Below are 27,835 nucleotides of genomic sequence, written 5' to 3'. Positions count from 1 at the left end.
AAATGACAAATCTGTTTTTTTGCCTTTTTTTTTTAGAGCAATTAATGGCTGAGCGGGACATGTTTTCAATGCAACGTTTATGGATTCTGCTCACCATCATGGCGGCCATACCAGCGCATGGTATACTACGGAAGTGGATGACCAATGGTAGTACGATTCAATTCTAGTGTCCTTGGCGCCAACTACTCCACTGACAGAGCCGCCTTTTACATTAGGGAAGATTGAAGTGGTCAAGTTGTGTTGGAACCCAAGAAAGGTAAGATTGTTCTCGCTGTGACCCTGTTTTTAAGCTATTTAATTATTTTTTTTAAATGAATTGAGTATTGTGCACTTTGAACAAGCCTCATTCTGCCACTTGTCTAAAAGAAACTGTGTAGAAGAGAAGGCAAGGAAATTGCTGGAGTGTAGAGTTGGCGAAGGTAAAATAACCTGATCTCCGGCAAGCTAGCTAGCTAGCCGCCTCAAAAGTAATTAATGTGTCACTGCAATACTTGTAAGTAAATATACGACGGTAAACTGTGGTGCTGTTCACTTATAGGACTTTGTAGCTTTGTTGTAGTTTTGTAGCTTTGTAGCTTTGCCAATTTCAAGGTGCGGGACGTGGCTGAGCTGGAATCAAGGGCTCTTTATCTGGTGCTTGGACCAGGCTATCACGGTTCGACTGGCACTCATTACTTTTTAAGACAGGGTGTTCGCAGAGGTCATGGATGGACTGGGACAAAAATTTGGACCAGGACTTTTTGGTCCAGACCGGCCCACTACAATCCGCACGCATATACTGTGCCAACTCGCCCCTTTGATCTACATACAAACACACAAGTCCTTAATCATACCACTATACTAAACTACAGTACAGTATATCCCTCAACTGTAAATTCTGGAGCCGTGAATACATAAATGAGAGTGAAATCATTTATGGGTGGGCTCACTGGGCTCTTTGGTGAGATCATGTCCACAGGAGATCACAAATCTGGGCATGAAAAGCAGAGGAATAATGTGGAATAGTTCTGAACAAGATGACATGCAAAAAAAAGTCTCCATGCGATCAGAACTTTGACTAGTTGACTTAAGAATGGAAAACAATAATATAACCATCTGATTTTATTTTATCATTGTAACAGTAGTGTTTGTCATTGTGACTATCAAGGATCATAAACACTGACTGTAAAAGCGTTCTGAACCATCAAGCTCAGATTTCCCCACCAAATACACGGATGCACACGGATTCAAATATTAATGTAAATAAAATGTCTGATATTAAAATCAGTTTAGTTTACGTGACCAGGCAGAAGAAATGGCCAACATGTTAACTTACAGAGAGTGAGATGAACGCGAACTCCTGGCCAACTCGCAAAACACCGTGGAGAATGTCCAAGTGCTCATGGAGTGACAGCGGGCACGGGCAATCGCAGGTTAGCAAGATACGGAAAGAGTCAATCGATGAGCTTGTCGGTGGTCTTCGACTTGAGCGACCGTTTTCCGCTTGGATTAGTGCCTGGCATGTATTAATTTCAATTTAATATAGCATAGCAGTAAAGCGCAGCAATAAATAAGTAAATAAACGTCGTTCACTGGCCCATTTTTGGTAGGCCCATCGGGAAACATCCCAGTACTCCCGATGGCCAATCCACCCTTGGCAGAGGTACAGTACAGCCTAGGTTCCCAAAGTGGGGTGCATCAATTGTAATAGGGGATTCGTGAATAAAAATTAAACACAATTACGAGTGCGCCTGAACGCCTCACGTTGCAAGGAGAACGGAACAGAAAACAGACAGAGCATGAAGTTGTTGCATCATATGAGCCCATGAATTGAAAATATGTTCTATTGAGCCAAAGTTCCAGCAAATGGTATATTTGTTCTGGGTTGAGTGCGGCTCTGTCTTGGAGGGTGTGTTCAAGGTGTAAATGTTGCCTCAGAGTTTCCACTGCATCCTGGGTTGGAATACAGGTGAACAGGGAGACGATGTCAAATGAAATCATAGTTTAATTTTTGTCCAGTTTTAAGTGTCTGATTTTCTTGACAAAGTCCATTGAGTTTTGGACATGATTTGGTGTTTTGCCCACCAGCGGTGCTAAGATGTTGGCCACATACTTTAGCAATATTATAAGTTTATTATAAGAGGGGGGAGGGGGGCCATTTGTGTATTTTTGGAAGACCGTATATGCCAGGGATGGTCTCTTGTGGTTATAATCGGTAATAAAGTACACAGTTAATCATTTCATTAATTAAAATCAAGATTGTATCATTACCGTGAGCCATGTATCGCGTATCGTGATGTACCCTGAGATTCCCAGCTCTAATCAATTCCTCGTGTATTTTCGGCCATCGCTGGTGGTCTGGAACAGACGGAAAGCCTGGATATCCTCTAATGGTTTAGTTTATTTCTCTCGTGTGTACTTTCGCAATTCAACATGTCTGAAAACGAGAAGGAAGAAGCGGAGCTCATTTCATCACAGCAATTGGGGACGTCACTTCCTGTATTGAACATGTTACTATGTGACTATTTTCTATCAGTGTAAGAGAATAAAAAATGTGCAATAGCAGATGGCTTATTCAGTTATAAAAAGCCGCTTTTACGCTGCCCATAAAAGGTGACACATTTACAAATATTGCCGTAACTGTGTGCGCTTTCACATGGAATTCTACAATTGGACAATTCGCGGCCAGCGACAAATGCCTCTGACACAACAGGGCGGGAGACACAGACCCTAGCATAGTCACTGTCCTGCCTCTGGTACGGCTCTCATACAACCTTTGAAGCCATGAAATAGCCAAGTTGGCTTTGTCCTCCTCATTCAGAGCAGTGACACTGGAAAAAGTCGCCTTTTCAAGGCTAGTGTTAAAGAGGCTGTTAATTTTAAAAGGTGTGTCCTAATACTTTTACCCATAGAGTGGAACTAAGTTGGGTTTCTCAAGAAGAAATGCTTAACCTTTCCATACATTTCCCACCCCACACACATAGATGTTTCAGATAAAGAGGATCTGTTGCATTGGTGCTGGCTATGTTGGAGGCCCAACGTGCAGCGTGATTGCCCAGATGTGTCCAGAGATCACTGTGACCGTTGTGGATGTCAATGAGTCCCGAATTAAGGCTTGGAACTCGGATACACTTCCCATATACGAGGTATTGTGTCTTTGATTCATAACATTACAAGAGGTAAAGTGTGCAGCGCTAGTAGCAAAAATAGTTTATGCTAAGTAATGAGCTAGGTGAAGTTTGTTTTATTTTTAACAATCTAGATAAGCAGCCCGCATGTCAAGAGAGAATGCTTGAGCATTTTCTTTACATCAGTGACTGCACAAAAAGTTCTCAAAGAAAACCCGCCTGATTTAAAGGTTTCAGGCCATGCTGGTCATTGGGTGTGGTCGCAGATGTTCACATTTTCAGAAGGTGGGTCAGTTGAGTGAATGTGTCATTTATTTTTGACCAGATTAGTCCATCACAAAGGGAAAATTAGTTCCAGATGCCACATTGTTGCAATTTCTCTGTCATTCTACATGGTAATGCGTCATCATGACGAACATAGAGGCCGGCTGTAAAGTTCCATTGACCAACATTTTGTCTCCCCACAGCCTGGCCTGAAAGATGTGGTTGAATCATGCAGAGGGAGGAACTTATTCTTCTCTACAGACATTGACTCAGCCATTAGGGATGCTGACCTCGTTTTTATCTCCGTGGGTTTTTCAGTCATGCCATCACACACAAGATTTTGGCTTCTTTTGGAAATACCAGCAAACTGAAAAGAATGCTTTATCTGCCAATGCAGGTAAATACCCCGACAAAGACCTACGGCATGGGGAAGGGCCGTGCCGCCGACCTCAAGTTCATTGAGGCGTGTGCTCGGAGGATTGCTGACGTGTCTGACGGCTACAAGATTGTCACAGAGAAGAGCACTGTCCCTGTACGAGCCGCCGAAAGTATTCGACGGATATTTGATGCCAACACCAAGCCTAACCTCAGCCTACATGTGTGTACTATTGAACATCACTGTGTGAAGCTCTGCTATCTTCTGCTCCACAAGGTACTGATCTGTCTCTTGCTTCAGGTGCTGTCCAACCCAGAGTTCCTGGCAGAGGGAACCGCCGTGAAAGACCTGAAGGAGCCCGACCGTGTGCTGATTGGTGGGGATGAGACAGCTGAAGGTCAAAGGGCAATCGGAGCACTCTGTGCCGTGTATGAAAATTGGGTCCCCAAGGCCAGAATCATTACCACCAACACATGGTCGTCAGAGCTGTCCAAACTGGTGTGTCAGCCTCATCATCATCATCATAATAATACCAACACACTAAGTTCAATAGTCAGACAGATTTATTATTATTCTAGGAAGTCTTCTTGCGTTGCTGTTCTGTTTTTTTTTTTTTTAACATTAAAATAATTTGGTCCACGTACATAGGCAGCCAATGCATTCCTGGCACAGCGAATCAGCAGCATCAACAGTATCAGTGCCCTGTGCGAGGTCACCGGGGCCGACGTAGAAGAGGTCGCCAAGGCCATCGGCATGGACCAGAGAATAGGTTCCAAGTTTCTCAAAGCCAGTGTGGGTAAGACTTGTCGCTATCAACAGCTTACACCAAATCAGGCCCATGAACAAAATCAGATGGGCACAGTTAAAAACTTGTGGGACGTCACATTTTTGTTGTGGATTCTTAAAATTACCAGGGCACTCCTGTCAAATAGAGCACTGGTCCCCAGCCTTTTTGAGTTCACGGACTGGCTCGAGTTCCCACATATGTAGGAGACAGGTTCTAAGTTTGGCGAGGAGCACTGTTTGTTTTAGTTTGCACAGGTATAGAGGGACATGGGGACAGGTGGGTGTGTGCATACATGGAAATTGTAAAAAGGCACGCACTTGCTTGTGTCAGGGAGGAGGAGAAAGGAAAGGCTGGGAAGCCGTATTTTTGTTGACAGCTTTTTTACCCTTTCTTAGGCTATTACACGCTATATCTATGTACCACCCTGGTTTCATTTCATGTCTGATCACTGTGATAGGTGTGTATTATAATAAACCCACCGCACCAGGCAATTTTTGAAGGTCCGGGTCTCTGTTGAAGCGCGTTTCAGACACGAGGACCCATTCCTATAACTCTCAGCAGCAAAAGGTAAAAGGAGTCTGAAACTAAATGAGAATAGCCGAGAGGTACTGGTACACCTTTTTGTAACATTTATTTTCATAACTTATTTTAACACAAACAAACTGAATAAACTTGTGTTGCCAGAACATTTAACAAACCGTTGGTATCCACAACTCTCATTTCGCATGAAAACAAAAACTATTTGATCCACCTGCATCTTTCATTTCAGTATGCATTTCTTTCTAGTGCATGCGTGTACAACTGTCATCACTATTACTACTTTGACAAACTTATTGAGCTATTTGTGCTTTGTTTATATGACTGGCAACGTTTAAATTTAAAACTTGATTCCCGAAGCATAACTCAACTCAAACAATCGCATTGTCTATGCTTTTATGTGTTAATTTGCCATTAAAAAGAGGCATAATAACCAAATTGAACTCAAAAATACCAAGATTTAGGGTTGTCACGAGATCTTACGAGATAAAAACATGACAAGATTTCTTGTTTGGAGAAGAGCTGTCTCGGGAGAACAGGGCAGCCAGAAGCCAATCAGACTAAACTTTGGCATTGCTGCTATGAATGACAAACATAATATGGAAGTGGAAGTGCGCAAGGCATTATTGGAACTGCACATCGAGTGCTTTACACACACTTCAAACCCTGCAATCCAACCTACCTTTGTGTTCCCAGCGTCGGTGAGTGACGTGTGGATGTTTTTTCCATCGAAGTTGAAAAGCTGCGGCGCCGTGTTAATATCCAAGCGGAAGCTGTAAAACCTCCACAATGTGACACTGCCAAGAAGGCAGAGCTTTTGAGGCATATTCTTGCAGAAAACTCCACATTGTAGATTGTTGAAGAACTATGGTGCGATATACATCTTGTATCTCTTGTCTCACCAGGATTTGGTGGAAGCTGTTTCCAGAAGGACGTGCTCAATTTGGTGTACCTGTGTGAGGCGCTCAGCCTGCCTGAGGTGGCCGCCTACTGGCAACAGGCAAGGATGACTGAGCAGCCAATACAGTATTTTACACTCATCCTGGAGTTGTCTTAAATGTTGTTCTTATGATTTATTATTTTAAATGCAGGTGATAGATATTAATGAGTACCAGAGGCGGCGGTTTGCCAGCAGGATCATTGACTGCCTCTTTGACACGGTGGCAGGAAAGAAAATCGCTCTACTGGGCTTCGCTTTTAAAAAAGACACAGGTGACACAAGGTTGGTTCCCTATTCAAGCCCTCATGACCTCACTACTTAACGACATCCATATGTTAATCATAAACTGCATTGTGCGTTTGTGAGGCGAGAAAACACAACCCGTATTACATTAACTTTGTGGATACGAGATCTATAATGTCTCATTACTTGCACATACAGTGTATTTCCTGATTACCTTGTGCTGTTTGTTAACCCCAGGGAGTCATCCAGTATCTACATCTCCAAGTATCTGATGGATGAAGGGGCCAAACTATTCATCTATGACCCCAAAGTTCTTAAAGAGCAAATCATTCAGGATCTCTCTCAGCCCAGTATCTCAGATGGCAACCCAGAAAGAGGTAGGGCGTGTTAAGGCATTGTTAGGAATGGAATAGTTTCCACCCTGTTTTGGATCAGTAATGCAACATACTGTATTTGCGCTTGTTCATAACTGAAAGATAAAACACTATCACAAGACATTTCACTTGAAAAAAAAATACATCCTATTCTTTTTTAGTTATCTCACAAACACAGATGCATAGTTTCATTATGAGTCACCTTCTTATCTCCTGGGTGAGACCTCAAACTGCGTGGCCAAGACTGGTGGAAACCAGATCAGATATACACCAACAAACAGTTAAGGGGAAGTTTCGTGATCATTGAGATCATTTAGAGACCACTTCGACCCTGAACCTTGGCTGGATGGCTGACTGGTCTTTGCAACACTGGCATTGCAATTGCTTGTATTCACTCCAAATAGAATAAATTGCTAAACTGACTCAGATGGTGACAGTATTTCACAGTTTATTAAAGAACCCGGTTGGTTCCCGCCCTGTTAAAAGGGCCGGACCAAACAATATACTGGATTAATTATGACCTTTATTTGGTCATTGAGGCATAACATGGATCAGGGGTTGGATCATTTTCTGATGATATCTAATTTATGTGGAAACTCTGTGGAAATTTCTTTCTAACAATCTGACTCATAGTTTCAGAATTGGTGACGGTGACCTCTGATCCTTACGAGGCTTGCCGGAGTGCACACGCCTTAGTCATCTGTACGGAGTGGGACATGTTTAAGGTCACTGTTGTTCATTTTCACGACATACTGTACTGTAATACAAAAAATAGTCCCATAACCTTGTTAATGTCACCACAGGAGCTGGACTATAAGAGGATTTACAAAAAGATGCTGAAGCCACCCTTTATATTTGATGGGCGCAGAGTGCTGGACCACCTCCATGCTCACCTCCAGGACATCGGCTTCCAGGTGAGGAGGTGTATTTTATTGTTATTTCTGAAATTTGAAGTCGTTACATATAAGGGATGTCGAATAATATCGGCCAACTGATATTATCGGCCGGCATAAAAATGTCCTATCAGTATTGTTTTTTCTGCTGGTAATGATATTGGCATGTTAGTGATTCAATTCAACCTTTATTTATTCAGGGAAGGCCAGTTGAGAGTGCGCTCTCTTTTCCAATGACACTCTGGTGCAAAGAAATCAATAAAACAATGTAGAAGTAAAATGTAAACCTAAAACATCCACCCATCTATCCATTTTCTTCCGTTTATATGGGTTCGGGTCGCGGGGGCAGCAGTCTCAGTCGGGAAGCCCAGAGTTCCCGGTCCCCTGACACCTCTTCCATGTCCACCGGGAGGACGCCAAGGTGTTCCCAGGCCAGCTGTGAGACATAATCCCTCCAGCGTGTCTTAGGTCTGCCCAGGGGTCCACATTGTCATTGCCCACATTGGCATTGAACTACGGACTCACCAGCTGGTGTGCTCTTTAGCACCCCTCTGATGGACTCTAAGAAGGCTGGGTACTCTGAACTGCCATTTGGCGCGTATGCACAAACGACAGTCAGGACCCCAACCCGAAGGCGTAGGGAAATGACTCTCTCATTCACTGGGAAAGACTTCAACGCGGAGGCACTGAGCCGGGGGGCTATTAATAAGCCCACACCACCTTGCCGCCTCTCCTCTGCAGCAACTCCAGAGTAGAACATGGTCCGGCCCCTCTCAAGGAGCTTGGTTACAGAACCCAAACTGTGGGTCAAGGTGAGTCCAACTATGTCTAGTCGGAATGTCTCAACCTCTCGCACAACCTCTCCCCACCAGAGAAGTGACATTCCATGTCCAAGAACCAGATTTGGCCGCCGAAGACCTGTTTGTCTTGGGGGACCGTACCAGGGGCATAAAACACCCAACAACTTACTTCCTTGATCATTATGTAATACGTTATTTTTCCTGTTCTGTGGTCGTTTTCACATTTTTCGTCTTCGTCATCACTGGTAGCCTTCTGTGGTGTTATCATAAAACAATGACGCTTGTCTTTAGATGCTTAATGAGCTGGAGTCTCACACACAGTATGCTAACGTCACGCATAATGGCAATTTACCTCCAAATCATTAGGGATTTTGCATTTTTAATTTCTACTGCACTACAGATGAAGCTCAAATGTGTTTTTCCCCTCACTGCAGATTGAAACCATCGGGAAGAAAGTAGCAGCAACACTAATCCCTGCTCCTGGATGTCGCATCTGTGCCAGCGAGCCTCCCACCAAAAAAAACAAAATCTAAATCTCTTGACATGTAACACATTCCTCCAGTTTTTAAATTTGGTGTTAAAATCATTTCTGACATATAATCCAAAGAGCCAGACCGGGTGATTTGTGGTTTGAATGTGTTGAATCTTGATTGTGATTGCGTTTTATGATTGAACCATTCCACACACACACACACACAGATACAGACATCTTCTTGAATACATTAAATGCTGAATTCATCAATCAGTCAGACATGCTAAGTTTCAATTACGTCGCCTTTGCTACACAGCACATAGGCAAGTGTTGTTGCTGAATTGTAAAATTTTATAAGATTTTTTATCACAATATATGTCTGTATGTCCGCTGTACGATCCATGGAAGGGCCAATGCAATAAAATAAATAAAAACATGAGTCCTGGATATGATTATTAAATTCCCAATGTACAACAGGATGGAAACTAATACTTCATTGTTTAGGGGCTCTCCACACCCAAGACAAAGACGTCACTGGCCATCATCATCATCATCATCATCACGTGACAAGAGGTGACACTAAACTTCAGGCTGGTATGGCAAACCTCATTCGATATTCTCCTGATAGTTTGTCTTATACTCCAAACTGACTCGCAGAAGTAATTCCACCCACTGTTGCCAAGTCCTCAGTAAGAAATGCTAGGCTAGGTGATGTCATTGACCAATTTGCATGTCATTTGCATATGTAAGAGATACTGTTGGACAAAAGTAAAAACACCTTATGTTCCGAACTACAAATGAACGAGAGTCTTAGTTTGTTAATTTAAAATTGGCCATCACTTCTTAAAAATAAAATTTTTATATTTTATGGCCAGCGCCTCTCAAAGTCCGGACTGGTCGCCAGCCTCCACCTCTTACAGTTAGGACTACTTGTTTAACTTAACACAACGTTCTTCCATCGCACATTCTGACACTCTGACGGGTAAGTGACCGAGTCCGAATGATGCTTCTGTGTTATGAGTAATTCATGGATATACTTACATGGCTAGTGAGTGCTTTGGGGCGGGCTGGACGTCTTAGCTCACTCGCTGCTGCTCAGTGAAAGCAGAAACTGCAGATCAATACGTGCTTTCACGTTCAAGTCCCAAAATACCAGAAAACAGTCTGCTCGGATATGGTTTTTTGCGCCTATCGACTTTTGTCGCATTTACTGGCGTCATATTTACTAAAACCTGTATGGTGTGGACGCCACTATTTTTTTTTTTCAACCCACAAAAAAAAAAAAAAAAAAAATCCCAGGAACGTTTCTTTGTGGACAGGGCCCATCCACCCATCTTCTATGCAGCTTATCTTCACAAGGGTCACGGAGGTACACTGGAGCCTATCACAGCTGTCTTAGGGGAAGATGCGGGGTATACCTTGGACTGGTCGCCAGTCAATCGCAGAGCACATACAGACAAACAACCATTCACACTCGTATTCATACCTATTGACAATTTAGACTTGCCAATTAACCTAACATGCATGTTTTTGGAATGTAGGAGGAAACTGGAGTACCTGGAGAAAACCCACACGTGCAAGGGGAGAACATGCAAACGCCACACAGAGATGCCCAACGGAAACACGAAGCCAGATCTTCCAGATCTCCTGGCTGTGTGGCCAACATGCAAACCACTATGTGGACAGGGCCTTAATCACAAATAGTTCAGCTACAAAGGTACAGTGTAAATTTATAAAAGTACACTTCTGAATTTAAAATGCTGTCAACACTTAGCAGTTGAGTGCAGGCATTGGTTTATTTGGGTATCATAAATAATTTACATTTAAATTGATGTAAGCAAAACAGCTTCATTAAATAACTCCACCACCTCAAGATGTGGTGGCAAGCTCAAAGTGCCAGCAGACAGCTTTGCCCTTCACTTTTCTGTGCTTTGCTGCAGCTTGAAACAATACATTATGGTGCTGGTGTAAAGTGGATTTGCATGAGAGGTTGTAATTAGAATGCAGATACAGAAAGAGGCAGGGGGTGCTGTGCTTTGTCTTTTGTCGATTTCATTCTGTTGTGAAGACCTGTGCTTTTTTCTTCTTCAGCAGATTCTTTAGGAAGAACTCCCCTGTCGAGTGGAAAGATGACAACCGTGAGTTCACGACTTTTGTGAATTTGTTAATGGTTCTCGTACGGCTCAGCGGTGTGTATTGCCTTCACAAGCTTATGCACTCCCTATGTTTGACAACAGAAACTTTGGTTCTAACCTGCTTTGTAGGAGGATCGAACCAACGGCCCACTGGCAGTGTAGAGAAAGCCCATGTCCACCCCAACTTTCTCCCAGTGTGCAAACTTCTCTGGAGTGACGTATTCCTCCACCTAAGCGCACACACACTATTGTCAGAGTCTGCAACATTATGTATGTCAAATCTGATCTGAGGTTACCTTCAGGTGGCGTTTAGTGGGTTGCATGTACTGTCCCAATGTGAGACAGTCCACTCCGGCCTCACGTAGTGCTACAACATCACCACAATACATCAATACTAAGTCACACCAAAGGGGACACCGCACACTGTACATTGTGAGCTCACATACTGGTCAGTGTATTGTGTATTTGTTGGTCAGTCTCTCCCAGTCCCAGCATGATGGACGTCTTGGTGAGCACAGAAGGACGGACCTTTTTAGCGTGCTTCAGGACGCTCAAAGACTGGTCAAAGTTGGCTCGAGGGTCTCGTACATGCCTGGAAACAACACTAAGATCAGTGACTACTCACATGTTCTTCTGGATGAGTGGAGACAAATTCCTGTAAGTGTTAGTTGCCAGGAGTCCAAATACTTTTGTCGATATGCTAGAAAGCACACAGTCAAGTACACGATTAATAATGATAATACGGTACCTTTGCAGCTCGCGGACTGTCTCTACGTTGTGGGCGTACACGTCTAGACCTGACAGGGCGATCTTCTCTACTGCTGCAAGGTCGCCCCGAAAATCTGGTGTCAGACATTCAACCAGGATGAGAGGATTCCTGTGTGAAGGTAACAGCACAGATGTTTATGCCAGTGTGTTGGCACGAGGGACGGTCATTTGACTACATTTCCTTAATAAACAACCATAGGGATGAGACAATCTCTCTGAATGTTGTTAACTGCTTCTTCCCATGCAGTGTTGTATGGAGCAGAATCACGCTTTTGGGACTTGTGCCACAGTGGAAGTTACTTTGGCTGTAATTCAACTTCCCATAAATCTGAATCAACAGCGCCTCTGCTGGTTGCAGCCAGGTAGTGCACTCAACTCATTTTGACACTTGGGTATAAAGACCCTGGGACTTTTTAATAGCCAATAAATACATGTTTACAGTGATGATTAGGGCTGAAGCTAATTAAAACATTTACACTTTGAAAGTAGTAAAAAAAAAACAACTAGACTTTTTTAGCATATTTTCTGAAGGAACTCAAAGGGTCTGGAATGTGGTCAAAAAATAATGCATCAAAATCAATGATCTATGTAATAATCTATTCAGATATACAAGGCTCTAATAACTTAATTCCAATCTGCACTTCATAATTTATAGTTTGTGTTTCTTGTTAATACAGGGTGTACTATTATAAGAAATGTCATTTTTATAACACAAAATGGCATAAATGTTTACAATAAATTGAATAAAACCTTTATAACTGATCTGAAGCGGATAAAAAGATTGAAGCTTTGAAAGTTGAAAAAAATATGAAATGTGCACTGCCAGTCAAAGGTTAGGACACACCTCATGCATATGCAGTGGCAAAATTAGGCCTATTCTAGGGCGACCTATTCTGAAGCCTCTCCAAAATATTCTTGAGCAGGATGAGCAGAGACTGATTAATCAAGCCTGGTGCAACCAATCCCGGAGCAGTGCGTGTACGTGGCTTCTTTAAATAGACCCGCTATCGATTACCGAGTCACCGATTCACCATGGCAACGAGAGCGCATACTTTTCCCAGACAGAGGTCCCCATAGAGGCTTACGAAGCGGCAAAAGAGCAAATAAAAAAGAAAAGCAACACCACCACAGTCATAAAACAATGAGAGAAAGCTTGGCAAAGTATTGCAGAGGCGATCTGCAATACTTTGTGCTAAGTAGTTCACAAATACACACTCACTGCTCCGCTCAATCATAATTAAAATCCAAATACTTATTTGTTATGTTTGTTGCTTGTATAACAAAACAGAAACAGCGGTGTAGTCATACCTATCAACTTTATTGCTTTATTAGCACATTACCATTACTTGCTAGTAGCGTCAATAGCATGTATACTTCTGGGTAATGTAGTACACATCCACATTAACCAACACAATTAACATCTCTGAAAATGTAGTCGTAGGTAATTGTAGGTGAAATTGACTGCAGATGTGAGTCAAACTGTGTAACTGTAACTCATCAGACAGTATAACTCTTTATCTTGTAGTTGTGCATTTGTATTTACATGGGATGTGTATTTTATATATAGTATGTGGGAGACTAATTACCTAATAAATCATCTATTCACTGCAACATCACCTAAAATCATTTATCTACAATGATTCAAATGAATGATGACAAATGTAGAAATAATGGGGGTGTAGTTAAATGTGATAATGGAATAATTATTGGTTTCTCTTTATGATGACTGCTGACAGAGACAAGGGATGAGATTAAATAGATCCTGTACCTTAGCCTGGTCTGAAGCAGGCTAATTACACAGGATAAATGTCCATATGTCATGTCAGAACATATCCCACTTCCCATTAGCCCACTTTTGTGCAACCAGATCATGGATAAATTGAGCCAGGATTACCAAGATATCCCGGCTTAATCCCTTATCCTAGTTTTGTGTCATGGGCTCCGGGTATGCAGTGTAACCTGTTGTGAAAGTTTTGTTTGCCTTTAAAATGTGAAAAATAAAAGACTAATCGAACGGACAGCAATTTTCTGAACGATTCATTTATATTTGTGAGAACTACCTCGTGTGCAGTTAAAACAACAAGTTTGTATTGTTTCACAGTATTGTTCAACGTTTTGTTTTTTTTAATAGATTGGAACATTGCTGTCAGTTATTAAAAAAAAATGTAACGGTCAAAATCGGAATCGGCAGGTCATGCTTTTTAAAGATCGGTGATTGGCCAGAAAATTGTATTTGGTTCACCCCTAATAAGGAAGGAAGGAAGCATTCATCACTGCTGGTAGGAACAATTAGCTAGCTCCCTCCCCTAGCTAACAGCAGAAAGGGTCCTTATTGTGTATTCTTGTGACTTCACCGAAAAAAATGTTGCTTTTGTGAGCTTAGAACAAGCGGTACGACTGGCTTGTATGAGTACAGCCTTAATCAGACGCTGCTTTAAGTTTGGTCAGTTGAGAGCTGATGTTTATACCTTTCCTTCAGGTTGGAAACAGTCTTTGCAAAATGCTCCGCCCCTCCATCTGCAATATCTACCCAAAATATAGCACACAACAGCATGTTAGAATAGGGAGAAACAAACCAATTCCTTATTTCACGTACCGAGGGAGGAATTTATCACGAGGACCGCATGTTACCATCTCTGTCCACCGAGGTGAGCACCACATAGTCCAGCCCCCAAGCAGCGATAGCCTTGGCTGTATTGTAGGGCTCTTCGGGGTCCAGGGGTGGCGGCAGGCGAGCGGTCTTGACTGAACAAAACCGGCATCCGCGGGTGCATGTGTCTCCCATCAGCTAGGAGAGAAAACATTCACAGTGAGCTTGAGCCTATCCCTGCTGACTTTAGTCAAGAGGCGGGGTGCGCCCTGGACTGGTCGCTCACCTCTATGTCATTTAAAGAAACTAAAAAAAATCAACTGCATGGAAACGGCACACTTGCAGACTCACCATGATGGTGGCTGTGGCTGTAGCGTACTCCCCTCCTCCCCAGCATTCACCAATGTTAGGACACCTGGCTTCCTCACACACCTACACCCAGAACACACACATTCATACTTCATACATGTGGGGGGGAGCAACAACTTTTGACCTCCACCTCAGTATTTCTTATTTCTTTGTCATAGTTTGTGCAGCTTACAGTGTGAAGATTGAGGTTTCTCAGTGTGTTCTTCAGCCTGTTGTAGTTCTTCCCAATTGGGATCTCCGTCTTCAGCCACGGAGGCAGCCGTAGCCTGGAATGGAGAGACTTTAATAGACACACTAATAACCAATAAGGTGCCTTTATGAAATATTATTCATGGACATAAAATAATATGCTGTTAATTTGTATGGTTGGCCATGACGCAGGTGCACGTAATTGTAACGGATGCTGTAAAAAGTTGGCTGACTGGTGAGCACATTCTCACGTCAGGTTGTGTGTGTTTTTGTTTTATTTTATTCTTGTAAAATTATCAATTTTTCCTCGTCATACAATTTACAGCTTTGCTCTTGGAACATTACAACTTTATTCTCTTCATATTACTACTTTTTGGGGAATATTACACTTTATTCTCTAAAACTGCAATTCATTTTTGAGTATGTTTATTCTTGTGAAGAAATGACTTTAATCATCTTTTATAAACCAACTCTAATAACTCTTTTATCTTAATATTACAACTTTATTGTCATGTCATGACTACTCGTAACATTAAGCTTTTATTTATGTAAAATTATAACTTTTTCCTGGTAATACTGCCAGTTTATTCTTGGAAAACCATGTTTTTTCCCTGGCAATATTATGAAACGTTTTCCTTAATATTATGTGACTTCACTTTCTAAAAATGAATAATGCTTGTGTCGTCCCGCGCCACATCACCGTTCGAACATTGTGTATTCACTCTCACGGTTTTTCAAAAAAGTATTAATTTAATGAATCCTGCTGTTTCGTGGTTGAATACGGCTTACTCGTCAAAAATTTGCATATTTAAGTAAATGTTATGCGTTTTTTCGGCTAAATCAAGCTGCATAAACATGGATAAACTAAAATACAAAAAATATAAAAGGCATTCAAAAGACTCAAAGACTGTGATGAAATTTAATATTCTACACTAGTCACTAAGGGTCAATAGTGTTACTGTAATAATCCCACAATAATCCCTAATAAAAATACGTGCTACTTTTGCAGCGGTTCCCCCCCAAACAGCTGAAACTCAACTCTGAACCCTAGATGTCACTTCCTGTCAACCTCTCTTTCTCTGTCTTTATTTATAGCAACACACATGAGCATGAGTCTTATTTAGGTCTTTAATGTCTTATTTTGTCTACTATATTGAGTATTACAAGTGTAAAGGTGACTATAGGGGTGTTATTTCATATCTGGAGGGCTCTAGAAATGTATTTAAGTTCATTGATCAGGTTTTCTATGTTCTAACTGCCAAAATATTAAATTTATAAATAATCAGGAAATTTACTTGTCATTGTTGGGCCTGGAACCAATTAACCGAGATAAATGAGAGATTATTGTAATGTTGCAGGTGTAACTCCTTGGTACCAAGTGGCTACAACAGGGGTGGGCAAACTACCGGCCCACCAAGCGTTTTAATCCGGCCCGCCAGTTGCTTCCAAAGTATTTAATTTAACATACAAGCTGGCAACATGACTTGCAAGTCGCAGAGTCAGTCAATCTGAGACAACATTTTGATGCTTTAAGTAGCTTTTCACATGCGGAAATCCACTACCTCACCCAGGGTGCCAAACAAACAAGTCAACAAACATGTGCCCCACAACTTAACCTACCCACTGCACTGTCTGTGAAGTAAAAAAGGTGGGACGTTCATACTCTTTAATAGTCAATGTTTTATCGTTCACAGTTCATATTGTATATCACACATCCTTTATTCATGTACATTCCAGATGTTTCGTTCAGTAAAAAAAAAAAACTAACTGTAAAATTCAATTTTGTTATTTGATGTGGTCTGACGTTTAAAGTGCTCCTGCAAAAAAGGACACAAGGACATATAGCAGATTGTATGACACTTTTACAGATCAAATCAGACAAATAATTCCAGCTAGACTGTTAGAATTATAATCTTAAACTAGTGTGCGTGTATCAAATATATAGTCTGGCCCCACGGCCAGTTGTGATAACTCAATGCGGCCCGTGAGGCAAAAGTTTGCCCACCCCTGGGCTAGAAAGTACATGCAGTTCATTCCAGTACTGTATCTTTTCAGCCCTGTTATGTTGTTAAGAGAAGCTTTCAAGATTGTACACATACACACACCTCTCGCCCTTCTGCCTCTTCAGGTTGCCTCTGTACTCTGCCCATTTGCTTTTCTCGGAGAGTTCCCCAGAAATAAAGTCTTGCAGCGAAGGACCATCATCATCATCGTGGCTCAGTAGCTCTTTACTCCTGTCAACCCGGATCGGGGAGGACTTGGTCGCAGATGACATGTTTGTAGTATAAACCTGCAGGAGACAATAACAAATAATAATAATTAAACCCAGATCCTCACACACAATGTCTGCAAATACTTTGTAAACCATGGGCTCCCTATTGGACAGTTACGAAAACGCCAAAGGCCACACTGGCACCGAAGCTAGTTCAACACAAATTTTCCATAGTGAACAAATTAAGTATAAATGAAATACTGACATGCGAAGGACTTGTAGTTGCCAGCCATGGGTGTTTTGTGGAGAAACGGCCGACTAAATTGCAGCTTTGCTTGAACAACGCCATAACATCGGCTAACAAGTTCCTGCTAATGCTAGTAGTAACACAGTCGGACAAGCGGCTATTCCGGTTAGTGCTGCACTCACGTGACGGCGCCGGAATTGGTCGAAAAGACACACTTGAGGTTATATTTGTAAATAAATGTGTATGTATGTAAATATATATATGTGTATATAAAATGTTTTTAATGTCACATTTAGCACTGTGGTGACTTGTTTATGTACACTCCCACCCCACTTCTCTTTTTCACTTCTCCAAATCAAACTTTACTTCAGCAACTTCGACATAGAAACCATCGAAAGCAAAATGAAAACCTCAAAAGATAACTTTTAATCTTTTTTACTCAGCCGTCTTTGGTGTTTTGTGGCGATTTAACGGAGGTCCATTGCTCACGTCTGATGACGTACTGTACGTAAACTTCAACAGCGTCGTGACGTCTTTCCTCCCTCCTTTCTTCTACTACCGGCGAGGTAGGGCAATCGAAATGTTTTATCCTCAAACTTAATCCAAGTCAATCTGTTAAAGTTTTACACCAGATTTGCTTCTATTGTGAATGTTCCAACGTGGAAACCAATTAGTTCAAGATGGAAGGCATTATTTTGTCTACGTATTGTCCGTTGGGCAATGTATTGGGGTTTTAGCGTTTAGGGTTCGATTTAGGCCCCGTTGTTGCTGTTGACCGCAATAAATAAACAAATGTCTCAGGATAATTTTCACGTAACTACTCTGCAGATTTTATTTATGATCATATAATGACGTGACACAGACTTGAAAATATAGAGTGTGAAGAAACATGGTCGCTTCTCAATCACATTAGCTGTACGGCTAGCTTAGCCGTCGTGTGATCTGCTGCTCTTCTCATAGCAATTGAGTCAATCACTTCTAACGTTGATAAATGTCATGCTTGGTGAAATTAGAATTAGAAAACGATCAACTAAACGTAACTACAAGCATAACAATTTCATCTTCAAATGACAGAATGAAGACCATTCTCAGCAGTCAGACAGTCGACATCCCCGACAATGGTAAGAATACTTTTGTGTCATGACTGTGTGTCTGTTGTGACTCGTGCTCACCTCCCTTGCATTCTCTTGCAGTCGAGGTGAAGCTGAAGGGGCGTAAAGTGACTGTCAAGGGTCCCCGTGGCAAACTCATCAGGGAGTTCAACCACATCAACCTGGAGCTCAGTCTGCTGGGCAGGAAAAGTAAGAAGGTATGGAAGAAGACTAAGCAGTGCTGGTTTTAATTGTGCTTACTAGGTTTGTGACGAGACGATACAGGACAGTTGCTCTACGAGATGAAATTTTAAAATTACTTTTAAGAGAAGTACAATGAAAATATATGACAATATAGTGCAATCTAATTTAATTTGTACTACATTTCACTCTTCTTGCACTCTGTGTGTAGACTAGCGGCCAGGCCTCCACCAGAGAAACTGTATGGCTAACAAAAGGGCTCTCCCCTTCATGCCGTTGTCTTTGAAACAAACGCTGCAAGGTGCTGAAACCAATATACAGAGTGAACCCTCTTCCTGCCTATTTGGAGGCAGGCATACACATGGCAATATATTGAGGCCAGCAAAATTATCAAGCTCATTTTCACTTGTGTGATTATTGAATTTATCGTCCCAGGCTAGTGCCCACAATACATTTTTTTGTGAATGAGAAATTGGAACGTTTTAAAGGAAAGCTGCCCTTTTTTTGGAATTGTGCCCATCCACAATCTTTGTGAGACATGAACACGTCTTTCTCTTTTCTGTGCGTTCTAAAGATTTGAAAATGGACTGCTCAGTACTGCACGTAATGGGATCCACCTATGCTGCCTACAGAGTTGACTATTAAAACACCTCCAAAAGCAAACGTTTTATGGTTTTATATACATGCTGTGACCATGTAGTAACAGGTACATTCATGATAACATGTAATACTTACAATGTTTTGCTGTATTTTAGCCATTCTAAGCATTACCGGAGCTTTGAACTACTTGGCGAATTGATTTCACATAGCAATATAGAAACAAACATGTACAGTTAACTTTTCCAAACTCAGAAATAAAAACACAGCAGCAGTGGTGTCAGCCTAGATTTGTTGCCTTACCTTTTTCCTTTTTTGTAGTGGTCTGAGACATTGAGCGTGATGCTGACACGCTGCGGCTGGTTCTGTGGTGGAGCTAGTTGCTAGCCGGTGTGTAATGGCTAAAGTGTAAATGCGCCAGTACTGTAGTTCAATCGACGTAAAAATGTTGCTGCAGCTTGGTTACATGCACGTCACAGTTTATGTAAATCGAGCATTGTTGGCACTTTTTGGAGTTTTTTTGAGAAGGCTTTATTGGCGGACTAAATGGGTCTCGTGCAGTACTGAGCTGTCTGGTTTTATCTGTTTTTATATCTTTAGAAAGCACAGATAAAAGACGTGTTCATATGTCACGTAAGGATTGTGGATGATGGGCAAAATTCCCAAAAAAGTGAAGTTTTCCTTTAGTCATGCAAGATCTTGTGATGCCCCTAGTGCTTACCTAGAGGATTGCAATTTTGAGTTGTCAAACTTAATTACATATAGGTTTCCTATTCTAAACCTTATCACTCTTCTAGACTAGCAACGTATGGTGGTGTTCCTGCACTCATCAATACAGGTAGTCTGCAGGTTATGAATGTGTTCTGTTCCTAGGCTGTAAGTTGAGTTTTAGTGAACTGTACGTTGGAACTTATTCCTAAATTAACACATAAGTCGCTCTCACTGTACACGGAACACATCAAGGAGATGTAAAATACTGTAATAGATTAAATACAAGATTTAAAACGGTTAAAAAGAAAATAACTCAGAACTTTTATTGTGCGGGTTGTTCAGAACTTTTTTTGTGCGGGTTATCTTCCACACAGGAGAATGCGCAACAGGCATATTGAGGGGAGGAAGCCTCAATAATACCACTACACCGTTTATCATTGTCCATTTCGTAGTACAAGATCCTTTCTCATATTCAAGAAAAACATCTTTTTCAGAAAATGAACATGCATTGCGATTACACCAGCTTTACACCAGTTTCCTTTTGGGGGCAAAGTATTGTAAATGAACAAATCAATTGTACCAGCTTTCAGGAGCATAGTGTTTGACCTAAGACATTCTACTGTACTAGTGGAACACAATGATTTTGTGACTTTGCTCCGTTTGAGTTGGATACTTTCACTCATCTGTTTCAGCTGCGTGTAGAAAAATGGTGGGGAAACCGAAAGGAGTTGGCAACAGTGCGCACCATCTGTAGCCATGTCCAGAACATGATCAAGGGAGTCACTTTGGTAAGATTGCAACCACAACTATGCAATTGGTAGGGCCAGTTGCAGACTTATTACATTTCCAGCACTGTTATGGTTTCTTTTAGTTTTATCTAGTTTGTTTTACTTCAAAGCCCTCTTGGGTGTTAATAGGCAAAATAGTAATAGATTTACTTCATTGATCTCCAAGAGAAATTCACATTTCCAGTAACAACAAACAGTCAAGATAGCTGGCCCTATTTTATGGTATTGAACCCCCACGTATCATTGAATTCTCCTTTCTGTTGTCTTAATTTCTCCATTTGTCTCACTGCAGGGTTTCCAGTACAAGATGCGTTCTGTGTATGCCCACTTCCCCATCAACGTTGTCATTCAGGAAAACGGCAATCTGGTGGAGATCAGGAATTTCCTGGGTGAGAAGTACATCCGTCGTGTCAGAATGAGGGCAGGTCAGTATTCTTTTGACTTGTGTATATTGTTGGTCATCTTCACTGAGACCTATTTTTAGCTTCATATCAACTCGTTCTCGCTTGCATATGAACACACTGTGTTTCTCTGTTTATATGCCTATTGAGTTTTTGGCACAAATGAGGCAGCAGTTACCTTATCTGTCAGGTGTAAGGACCATGGCTTTGGAACAGAAGTCCTGCTGTGGACAAACTGAATTGCCACTAATTGTTGGAGCGCAACCAGCATAGAAGATTCAGTCCGAACTAGTTTGTGATCTGAGGAACTCGACGTCTGCTGTGGGAAGTTGGGCAACAGCCACTCAGACCCCCACCATGACAGTTCTGGGCAGCATTAGTCAACAATTGATGAAGGAAATTCCCTAGATTGCATTAACATTCACATTCCGCAGGTGTCAGAAAAATCCTTAATCTGAACGTTGGCAACTGTTGGAAACATGTATTACCTCCATCTGTAGGACCCAAGTTGAATAGCACTGATCCCAACCTGTGCCATGTGAGCACTTCGAACTTTTTCAAGCGATCAGCTCATGTAGTTTAAGATGGACTGTAAAACGGTTTAAGTATCCACCTTAAGACCCTCTTTGCTTGATCATCATCCCGGTTTTGTTATGAAATTAGGGACATGACCTGAAATTAGGATTGTCAGGTCAGTGCTTGAGGTTTAGTTTTCATTTTGTCTTTGAAGTTATAGTATTGTCCTGTCATCCCTTATGCAGGTGTGATGTGCGCAGTCTCCGCAGCCCAGAAGGATGAGCTGGTGCTTGAGGGCAACGATATTGAGCTGGTGTCTAATTCAGGTATATTGGGCAGCCTTTCACTCCTGTAATAGTCTTGTCAGGTTCTTATGTATTTGTACAATTTGACAGTTTTACTCTGCAAAAGTTTTTTAAACCATTACCATCAATAGGCATGTCACGATAAAAAATTTTGCGGGATGGTAATTGTCCTACAAATTATTGCAGATAAACTGTCAACATTATTTTGAGACAATTTTTTCATTCATGAAATGTTAAAATATGACATAATGCTAGTATACCATATCAAATGGAATAAACTTTAATTTCTCAAGAGTATAACATTCTATATATCTATATCTACAGTATCCATCGCTATCTCACGGCTGAGATCTTGAAATCTGTAACCGCACCATGCCTAGTCAACGCTAACCGAGGTTACATTATTACATTTTTCCCCTCAAAATTTGTTTACATTTGTCTGTTAATTTAAATGTTTAATTTTGAGATTATGTGCCATCCTGCTCAGTCAGTGACGATGTCATATTCAGTTGTCATTCCTATTTAAATTCCGTTTGAATCTTTTTGTAACGTTCAAAATCAGTAATGGCTACACCATGTGATACCATCCACACTAACACCTATTGTATTGTTGATACAACACAATAGTGAGCCTCCCCTTATCATATAATATGGTGGGGGCCTCACTAGTCCCTGAAAAACAAACTTTCTGGAGTATATTTTGTAGAGTTTTCAGCACAGCGTGGTCTGGTTACTCTCAGACCTCCAGACTAAAAATCAATTTGATATTTTCACCTATCTGAAATTACCTTAACATGTTTGTGGGGAGAAAAAGGTTTTTTCAAGCTGTTGCTCTTCTCGCCCCCCCCCCGCAACCACGAGGCGCCCGCAAGCCTGCTTTTTCATTCAGGTTTCCAGTTAATAATGTGAGAACACTAGAAAGAAGGGCATTCTGAAATACAAAATGTGAGTTGTGGATACCATTTTTTTCTAATGTCCTAGTAAAACAAGCATATTCAGTTTGTTTGGGTTAAAATCACCTATGAAAATGTCATAAAAATGAGAAAAAAAACATTGGAGACCACTGGTCTGTAGTATCTCTGCAATGTTTGCCTTCTTGGCATTGTGCTGCTTTTCACTCCCAACTTCTGTCTTCCAGCTGCACTCATCCAGCAGGCCACCACAGTAAAAAATAAGGATATCAGGAAGTTCTTGGATGGTATTTATGTATCCGAGAAGGGCACAGTTGTGGAACCGGATCAGTAAAATTTGCGCTCAAGGTAAGAAGAAAAAAATGCTGCCAAAGTGTAGTCACTGTCAGTTTTAGCTCTCCTACTGACGTAGCCTTTGTTCTTTTTAGTCTTTTTGTACAAGTAAACATTTGTTTTGTGGACATTGCACAAATTGAATTACCGTAAATTCCGGACTAGTGAGCGCACCTGCATATAAGCTGTGTAACCTGCCTGCTTCACAATGTGCCCACGCCGGGGCTCGAACACGGTGCCTTCGGGAGATGAGCGCTGACCATTGGGCAGCCCAGACTGTCAACCCAACGTTCAGCGCAGCTCTTAAGGCTGAGGGAGTGAGGTTTTTACCAAAGTAAACTTGCACACCCGCACTTAAGTGCTCAGTTCTTCAAAGTGAAAACTGAGCTATAATGCCTTTTCCAATTGTTTGAAATTCTGCCACTTATTTTGGTTTTCTTCGTTAGTGCCTCATGGCTTCAGTCATTAACCACAGCTTAAAGTTTATCTTAAGCCTGGCACACCAGGCAACGAAGTGATCCCAGCCCACTGGTATTTTTTGTTTTTGTTTTTAGACAAGATGAGAAAGTAATAGGGGTGTAATGATGTGTTTTAATAACTACAACCCTATAATAACTATCACGATTCATGGTTGCCGATACGATTCAAGAACGGTTTTGGTTCATTTAGAACGATACGATTTTAGTAACTTCTTTTTAGCCAAATTCAACGAGTGTGACTGAAATAAATACCTGGATACTAGACAGTGCAGGTGAAGTTGCCAAGTTTGATGTTTTTTTTGTAAGGGAATCGGGTATAAATTATTAATGTCAACATACTTAAGAATAAATTATCAATGACTACCATACAGCTTGGTATAGCTTGCTATCATGAATTATTGACTTGAAATAGTGCAATCCAAACCTGCACTTAGCACCCTAAGGTGAGGGACATTATGCAAATGAATGTGGTATGGAATCTTCCAATTAGGTGTTGAAACTTTATCACCGATGGCAGCAGGGGCTTTTTTTGTGCTGATAATCCTTCTGATCAGAGCAGCCATTTCAAAGAACGATGCAACAACTAGCCAGTAACGTGGCCTCCTTGTTCCTTTTGCCGTTGAGGGTCGGGATGGGTCCTCCATCTTGATGACGTGCTTAACAGACACTGAACAGGATACCGTGATGTGGTTTTATAAGTTTTGATAATGATGACACCAAACCGGGAGAGCAAACAGATACTTTGCATGTGAAATGATAGCAGATGGCGTGCAGCAGAGTAAGGAAAGGTGGTAATGCAAAAGGAGAATACATAAACGAATAAATGGTCAACAAAAATTACAGCTTCCCAGCCTTTCCTCTCTCCTCCTTGCTCGCCGGCACAAGCAAGTGCACGACGTTTACTGCTTCCGTGTATGTAAGCATATGTTTTGACCTGGGCACGCCACGCTGGATGATAACGTCACGAAGCGTTACTGCTACTTAAACGTAAACTACCAACCGTACAAAACATCCTTACTCACAATCCCCATAAATGTCACTTAAAAGTAATTTTAAATGAGTTAAATATCAATACTGAATGAAGTGAATTAACTGATCAAAGAAAAAGCGGATCAACAGTATTTCACAGGTCTGCTACAAGTCCCATGACCACCACCTGGAAGACGATGGTTTCAGACACTGACTGAATTTCATTTTCGTCTTTATCAAGTCTTTATCAGTAAAAGTGCTTAAAAAAACACATCCATATAACGCCTGCTGTGCTTAAATCCAACACTTTATTTGCTCGTATCTATTCAATTGATGGATTACCTTTTTAAACGATGTTAGATCGATATATGCCCTTCCAGAACGGAAACTTGCTAAACACACATCAATGTAGTCGGATTGTAGGACTATAAATCGATGTAGTGAATGAATTGTTACACCCCTAGCAAGTAACTATGGAGCGTTATGACATAAAGATGATCACTGCCAAAAGCAACACTGTAGACGCCAATAGAGCAAGGGAGGACCGCTGGCAGAGTAATGCTGAGCGTGTAAATGCAATAGCACTTATTATGCCAAATATACCCTACTAGTGTTTTTTTAAATGCTCAACATTGTGCGGCTTTGACACATTAACCCTTATCCATTCAAAAAAAAAAAAAGAAAGAAACTGGAGCTACAACTGTTTTTTTTTTTTTTTTTTTTTTTTTAAATCTTTGAAATACTGTGTATTTTCATATCTAAATTAGACGGCTGTACCTCATGGTGACCACTTGGTGGCAGTGTTTTTATTTTTTACTGCTTTTTCCTTGGACCAATTTTTCCTTTTTGTTAGAATAAAGTGTTTTGTTACGATTGATTGCCTCAGAGTGCTTATTCCTCTAGCAAATATTGTAATATCAGACCGACGCGAAGAGTACTCACGCAAGGACTGCTGTATATACGTCTAATATTGGCCGAATTCATGTATTGCATTTTATTCCTGCCGCTTGGCTCAGAAAGCCAATTTAGAAACAAGCCAATCAAAGAAGACTGAAGAAAAATAAACACAATAGCGACCTAACGTGTGTGAAGGTAAAGTGGGCTGGATTAAGTCTGAGTTGTGGCAAATACTCAAATGATTATTTAATCTTACCGCAGTAGAGTTGGCAGGAAACTTTCACTGTAAACAAATACAAACACAACCATGACACACCAAAACTATAGAAGAATGGATGCGCATGAGGTCCGTCTTCCGCTTGTCTAGACTGACCAAGTTGAATTACTTCTGCAAGTTATTTCAGAACATAAGAAAAAAATATCAGAATGTCATCGTTTTCAGAAAGTGTTGTGCTCATCCACACGGCACAGACAAGGAGATGTCAGATTTTCCCACTCTGAAAGCAGTTTTCAAAAAATACCATCTCGGGGCCCACAACGCTGTTGTGTGGATGAAAAGCTGAAAATGATCAAATACTTTACCATTTGGACCTGGAAATGTTCTCGTGTGGACAGGCCCACAGGACAGTCCAGGTGTACGCCGTCAGGTCAGATTGTTGGTGGACAGATGGTAAAGTGTGGTGTCCTGTATTTATTCCCTAGTGCACCACACACTAGAACACCATTTTTTGTCATGTGGGGTCTTGTATTAAGAAAATCTATCAGGATTGTAAAGAAATCTTTACCAGGCTTTTTTAATGTTGATCTTCTACTTTGTTTCAGTGCCCTTGTTGAAGTCGTCCCGATGAAACATCCGGAACGTCCTCAAGGCATCCATGTCTCCAGCCAAATACTGAATTGATCATGTTCTGTTTTGACCAATAAAAAGTTGAATTAATGCATAGCTTCATTATAAGTATTACTTATAGGTGCTGTCTGTTATGTTTAGGGACTAGTGTTCGAACGTAAATATCCTGCACTCGGCCACGCACAGTCTATGTACATATTCCTGTGCACAAGATGTCAGTGACAGCCATTAATGCCACACACTTTTTTAACTAATTGTGGAGCTGAGGGACAGCATCTTTATTGTACTTGTACATATGCATGTAGACTAACCTTATACCCGGGGTGTCCAAAGTACTGACATTTGTGGCCTGAAAGACTGCAGCGGTTTCCTCCAGCTGCAGGGAGCTCAAAATAAGTAATAAATCTCAAAATAATGATCATTTGGCCAGTCTTACAGTTTACAAAACCATAGCTCTGAGGTTCCCAAAGTGGGATGGCTTTGGGTATAATACAAAACACTGATGGAAAACAATTTATTTTCACAGACTATCTAGTCTAATGGCTTTACAATGTAGAGATCTTAAACATCCCTATATTGTACACTTACTAGAATCATTATACAAAGTCGGTGTATTATCTAAACTGGTATTTTTTGTTTGGATACCGAGCCATATAGGTATCAAAGGGAATGAAAAAGCTGATGTTAGCAAAAGAGGCACTTAATATGGCTGTAACAGAAATGAAGATACCCTATACAGACTTAAAACCAAAGATGAATGAATACATAAAAATAAAGTGGCAAACGTCATGGGATTTAAATCCCGGTAACAAACTCTACCAACATCAGCCAATAATCGAACCACATACTACAATCCCGTTAGCTAAGCGACGGGAAGACGCTGTGCTGACTCCTATTCGAATTGGTCATTCTCGCTTATCTCACTACTATTTACTTGCAGCAGAAAATCCTCCCTGTTGTATTTCATGTAATAGTACACGCTGAGTTAAACATATTCTTCTTGAATGCATTGAGTTTGCTCACATCCGTGTCAATTTTGTACAATAATTAACCTGATCTGAAAACCTTGTTCAGCGAAGTTCCGCGATCATGCATCATAGAGTTTCTTAAAGAAATAAATCTTTTTATTAGGTTTTAGATAATAGAAACAGGCCCTTTGGCAGGCCATTTTATTCAGTATCTAGTCTTATAGAGGAGACTTTAAGCCGCCATCCCGTATAAAGAAAAGCCACACCATTTGAATATTAAAGAACCTACTTCTCTGTTCAAAAAGAGTAGGGAATTTTTCCCGGTAAAGTAGATCACAGTTTCTATCTTACAAGCTCTACTCCCTAATTAAATTGATAAATTACACTCCCGAGAAACAGGTTTTGTCATTAATAACTTCACATATTAAGGTCCAGACACTTACATGACACTTTGTGTTGATAGTGTCGTTAAACGTTAATCAATCAATCAATCCCAAAGTGGGGCACTGTGCATGTGA

General features: G+C 41.1%; 3 protein-coding genes and 1 long non-coding RNA gene across 4 annotated transcripts; 3 read left to right on the top strand and 1 right to left on the bottom strand.

Moving 5' to 3' along the window:
* Positions 1-105: 105 nt before the first annotated feature.
* ugdh (UDP-glucose 6-dehydrogenase) lies at positions 106-9,257 on the top strand. The gene is made up of 12 exons (XM_054779248.1): positions 106-256; positions 2,964-3,125; positions 3,575-3,676; positions 3,769-3,969; positions 4,048-4,245; positions 4,396-4,543; positions 5,977-6,071; positions 6,163-6,293; positions 6,492-6,631; positions 7,262-7,353; positions 7,432-7,542; positions 8,756-9,257. The coding sequence occupies exons 2-12, from the start codon at positions 2,964-2,966 to the stop codon at positions 8,852-8,854; spliced, it is 1,479 nt and encodes a 492-aa protein (XP_054635223.1). The 5' UTR covers positions 106-256; the 3' UTR covers positions 8,855-9,257.
* A 413-nt stretch (positions 9,258-9,670) lies between these two features.
* Positions 9,671-12,365, top strand: LOC129182769 (uncharacterized). The gene is made up of 6 exons (XR_008570687.1): positions 9,671-9,775; positions 10,335-10,510; positions 10,888-10,931; positions 11,058-11,585; positions 11,685-11,815; positions 11,944-12,365. It is a non-coding gene; the product is annotated as an uncharacterized LOC129182769 (long non-coding RNA).
* lias (lipoic acid synthetase) lies at positions 10,571-17,805 on the bottom strand. The gene is made up of 11 exons (XM_054779249.1): positions 17,322-17,805; positions 16,950-17,134; positions 14,828-14,921; positions 14,638-14,718; positions 14,328-14,484; positions 14,165-14,222; positions 11,677-11,805; positions 11,375-11,520; positions 11,225-11,295; positions 11,047-11,158; positions 10,571-10,907 (listed from the first exon to the last, which is right to left on the bottom strand). Exons 1-11 carry the CDS (start codon positions 17,403-17,405, stop codon positions 10,846-10,848), a joined length of 1,179 nt encoding a protein of 392 aa, XP_054635224.1. The 5' UTR covers positions 17,406-17,805; the 3' UTR covers positions 10,571-10,845.
* On the top strand, positions 17,768-26,439 carry rpl9 (ribosomal protein L9). Its single transcript, XM_054779250.1, has 8 exons — positions 17,768-17,869; positions 18,378-18,424; positions 18,497-18,612; positions 20,596-20,691; positions 20,984-21,116; positions 21,854-21,934; positions 23,052-23,172; positions 26,325-26,439. The coding sequence occupies exons 2-7, from the start codon at positions 18,379-18,381 to the stop codon at positions 23,156-23,158; spliced, it is 579 nt and encodes a 192-aa protein (XP_054635225.1). The 5' UTR covers positions 17,768-17,869; position 18,378; the 3' UTR covers positions 23,159-23,172; positions 26,325-26,439.
* The last annotated feature ends 1,396 nt before the right edge of the window (positions 26,440-27,835 follow it).

The sequence above is a fragment of the Dunckerocampus dactyliophorus genome, chromosome 6 (genome assembly GCF_027744805.1).
Source record: "Dunckerocampus dactyliophorus isolate RoL2022-P2 chromosome 6, RoL_Ddac_1.1, whole genome shotgun sequence".
NCBI classification, from domain to species: Eukaryota; Metazoa; Chordata; class Actinopteri; order Syngnathiformes; family Syngnathidae; genus Dunckerocampus; species Dunckerocampus dactyliophorus.
Note: the sequence above shows the minus strand (reverse complement) of the source record. Positions and strands in the feature narration are given on the sequence as shown.

Excerpts from the sequence above, each read along its gene's own strand:
- ugdh (XM_054779248.1), top strand. The coding sequence starts at position 2,964 with ATGTTTCAGATAAAGAGGATCTGTTGCATTGGTGCTGGCTATGTTGGA. Across the intron at positions 6,294-6,491 it reads AAAGACACAGGTGACACAAG|GGAGTCATCCAGTATCTACA; the intron begins GTTGGTTCCCTA and ends TGTTAACCCCAG. Across the intron at positions 7,354-7,431 it reads CGGAGTGGGACATGTTTAAG|GAGCTGGACTATAAGAGGAT; the intron begins GTCACTGTTGTT and ends ATGTCACCACAG.
- lias (XM_054779249.1), bottom strand. The coding sequence starts at position 17,405 with ATGGCGTTGTTCAAGCAAAGCTGCAATTTAGTCGGCCGTTTCTCCACA. Across the intron at positions 14,485-14,637 it reads CAGCCACAGCCACCATCATG|CTGATGGGAGACACATGCAC; the intron begins GTGAGTCTGCAA and ends TTTCTCTCCTAG. Across the intron at positions 11,806-14,164 it reads GTTTCCAACCTGAAGGAAAG|GAATCCTCTCATCCTGGTTG; the intron begins GTATAAACATCA and ends ACCTTCACACAG.
- rpl9 (XM_054779250.1), top strand. The coding sequence starts at position 18,379 with ATGAAGACCATTCTCAGCAGTCAGACAGTCGACATCCCCGACAATG. Across the intron at positions 18,425-18,496 it reads AGTCGACATCCCCGACAATG|TCGAGGTGAAGCTGAAGGGG; the intron begins GTAAGAATACTT and ends ATTCTCTTGCAG. Across the intron at positions 20,692-20,983 it reads TGATCAAGGGAGTCACTTTG|GGTTTCCAGTACAAGATGCG; the intron begins GTAAGATTGCAA and ends GTCTCACTGCAG.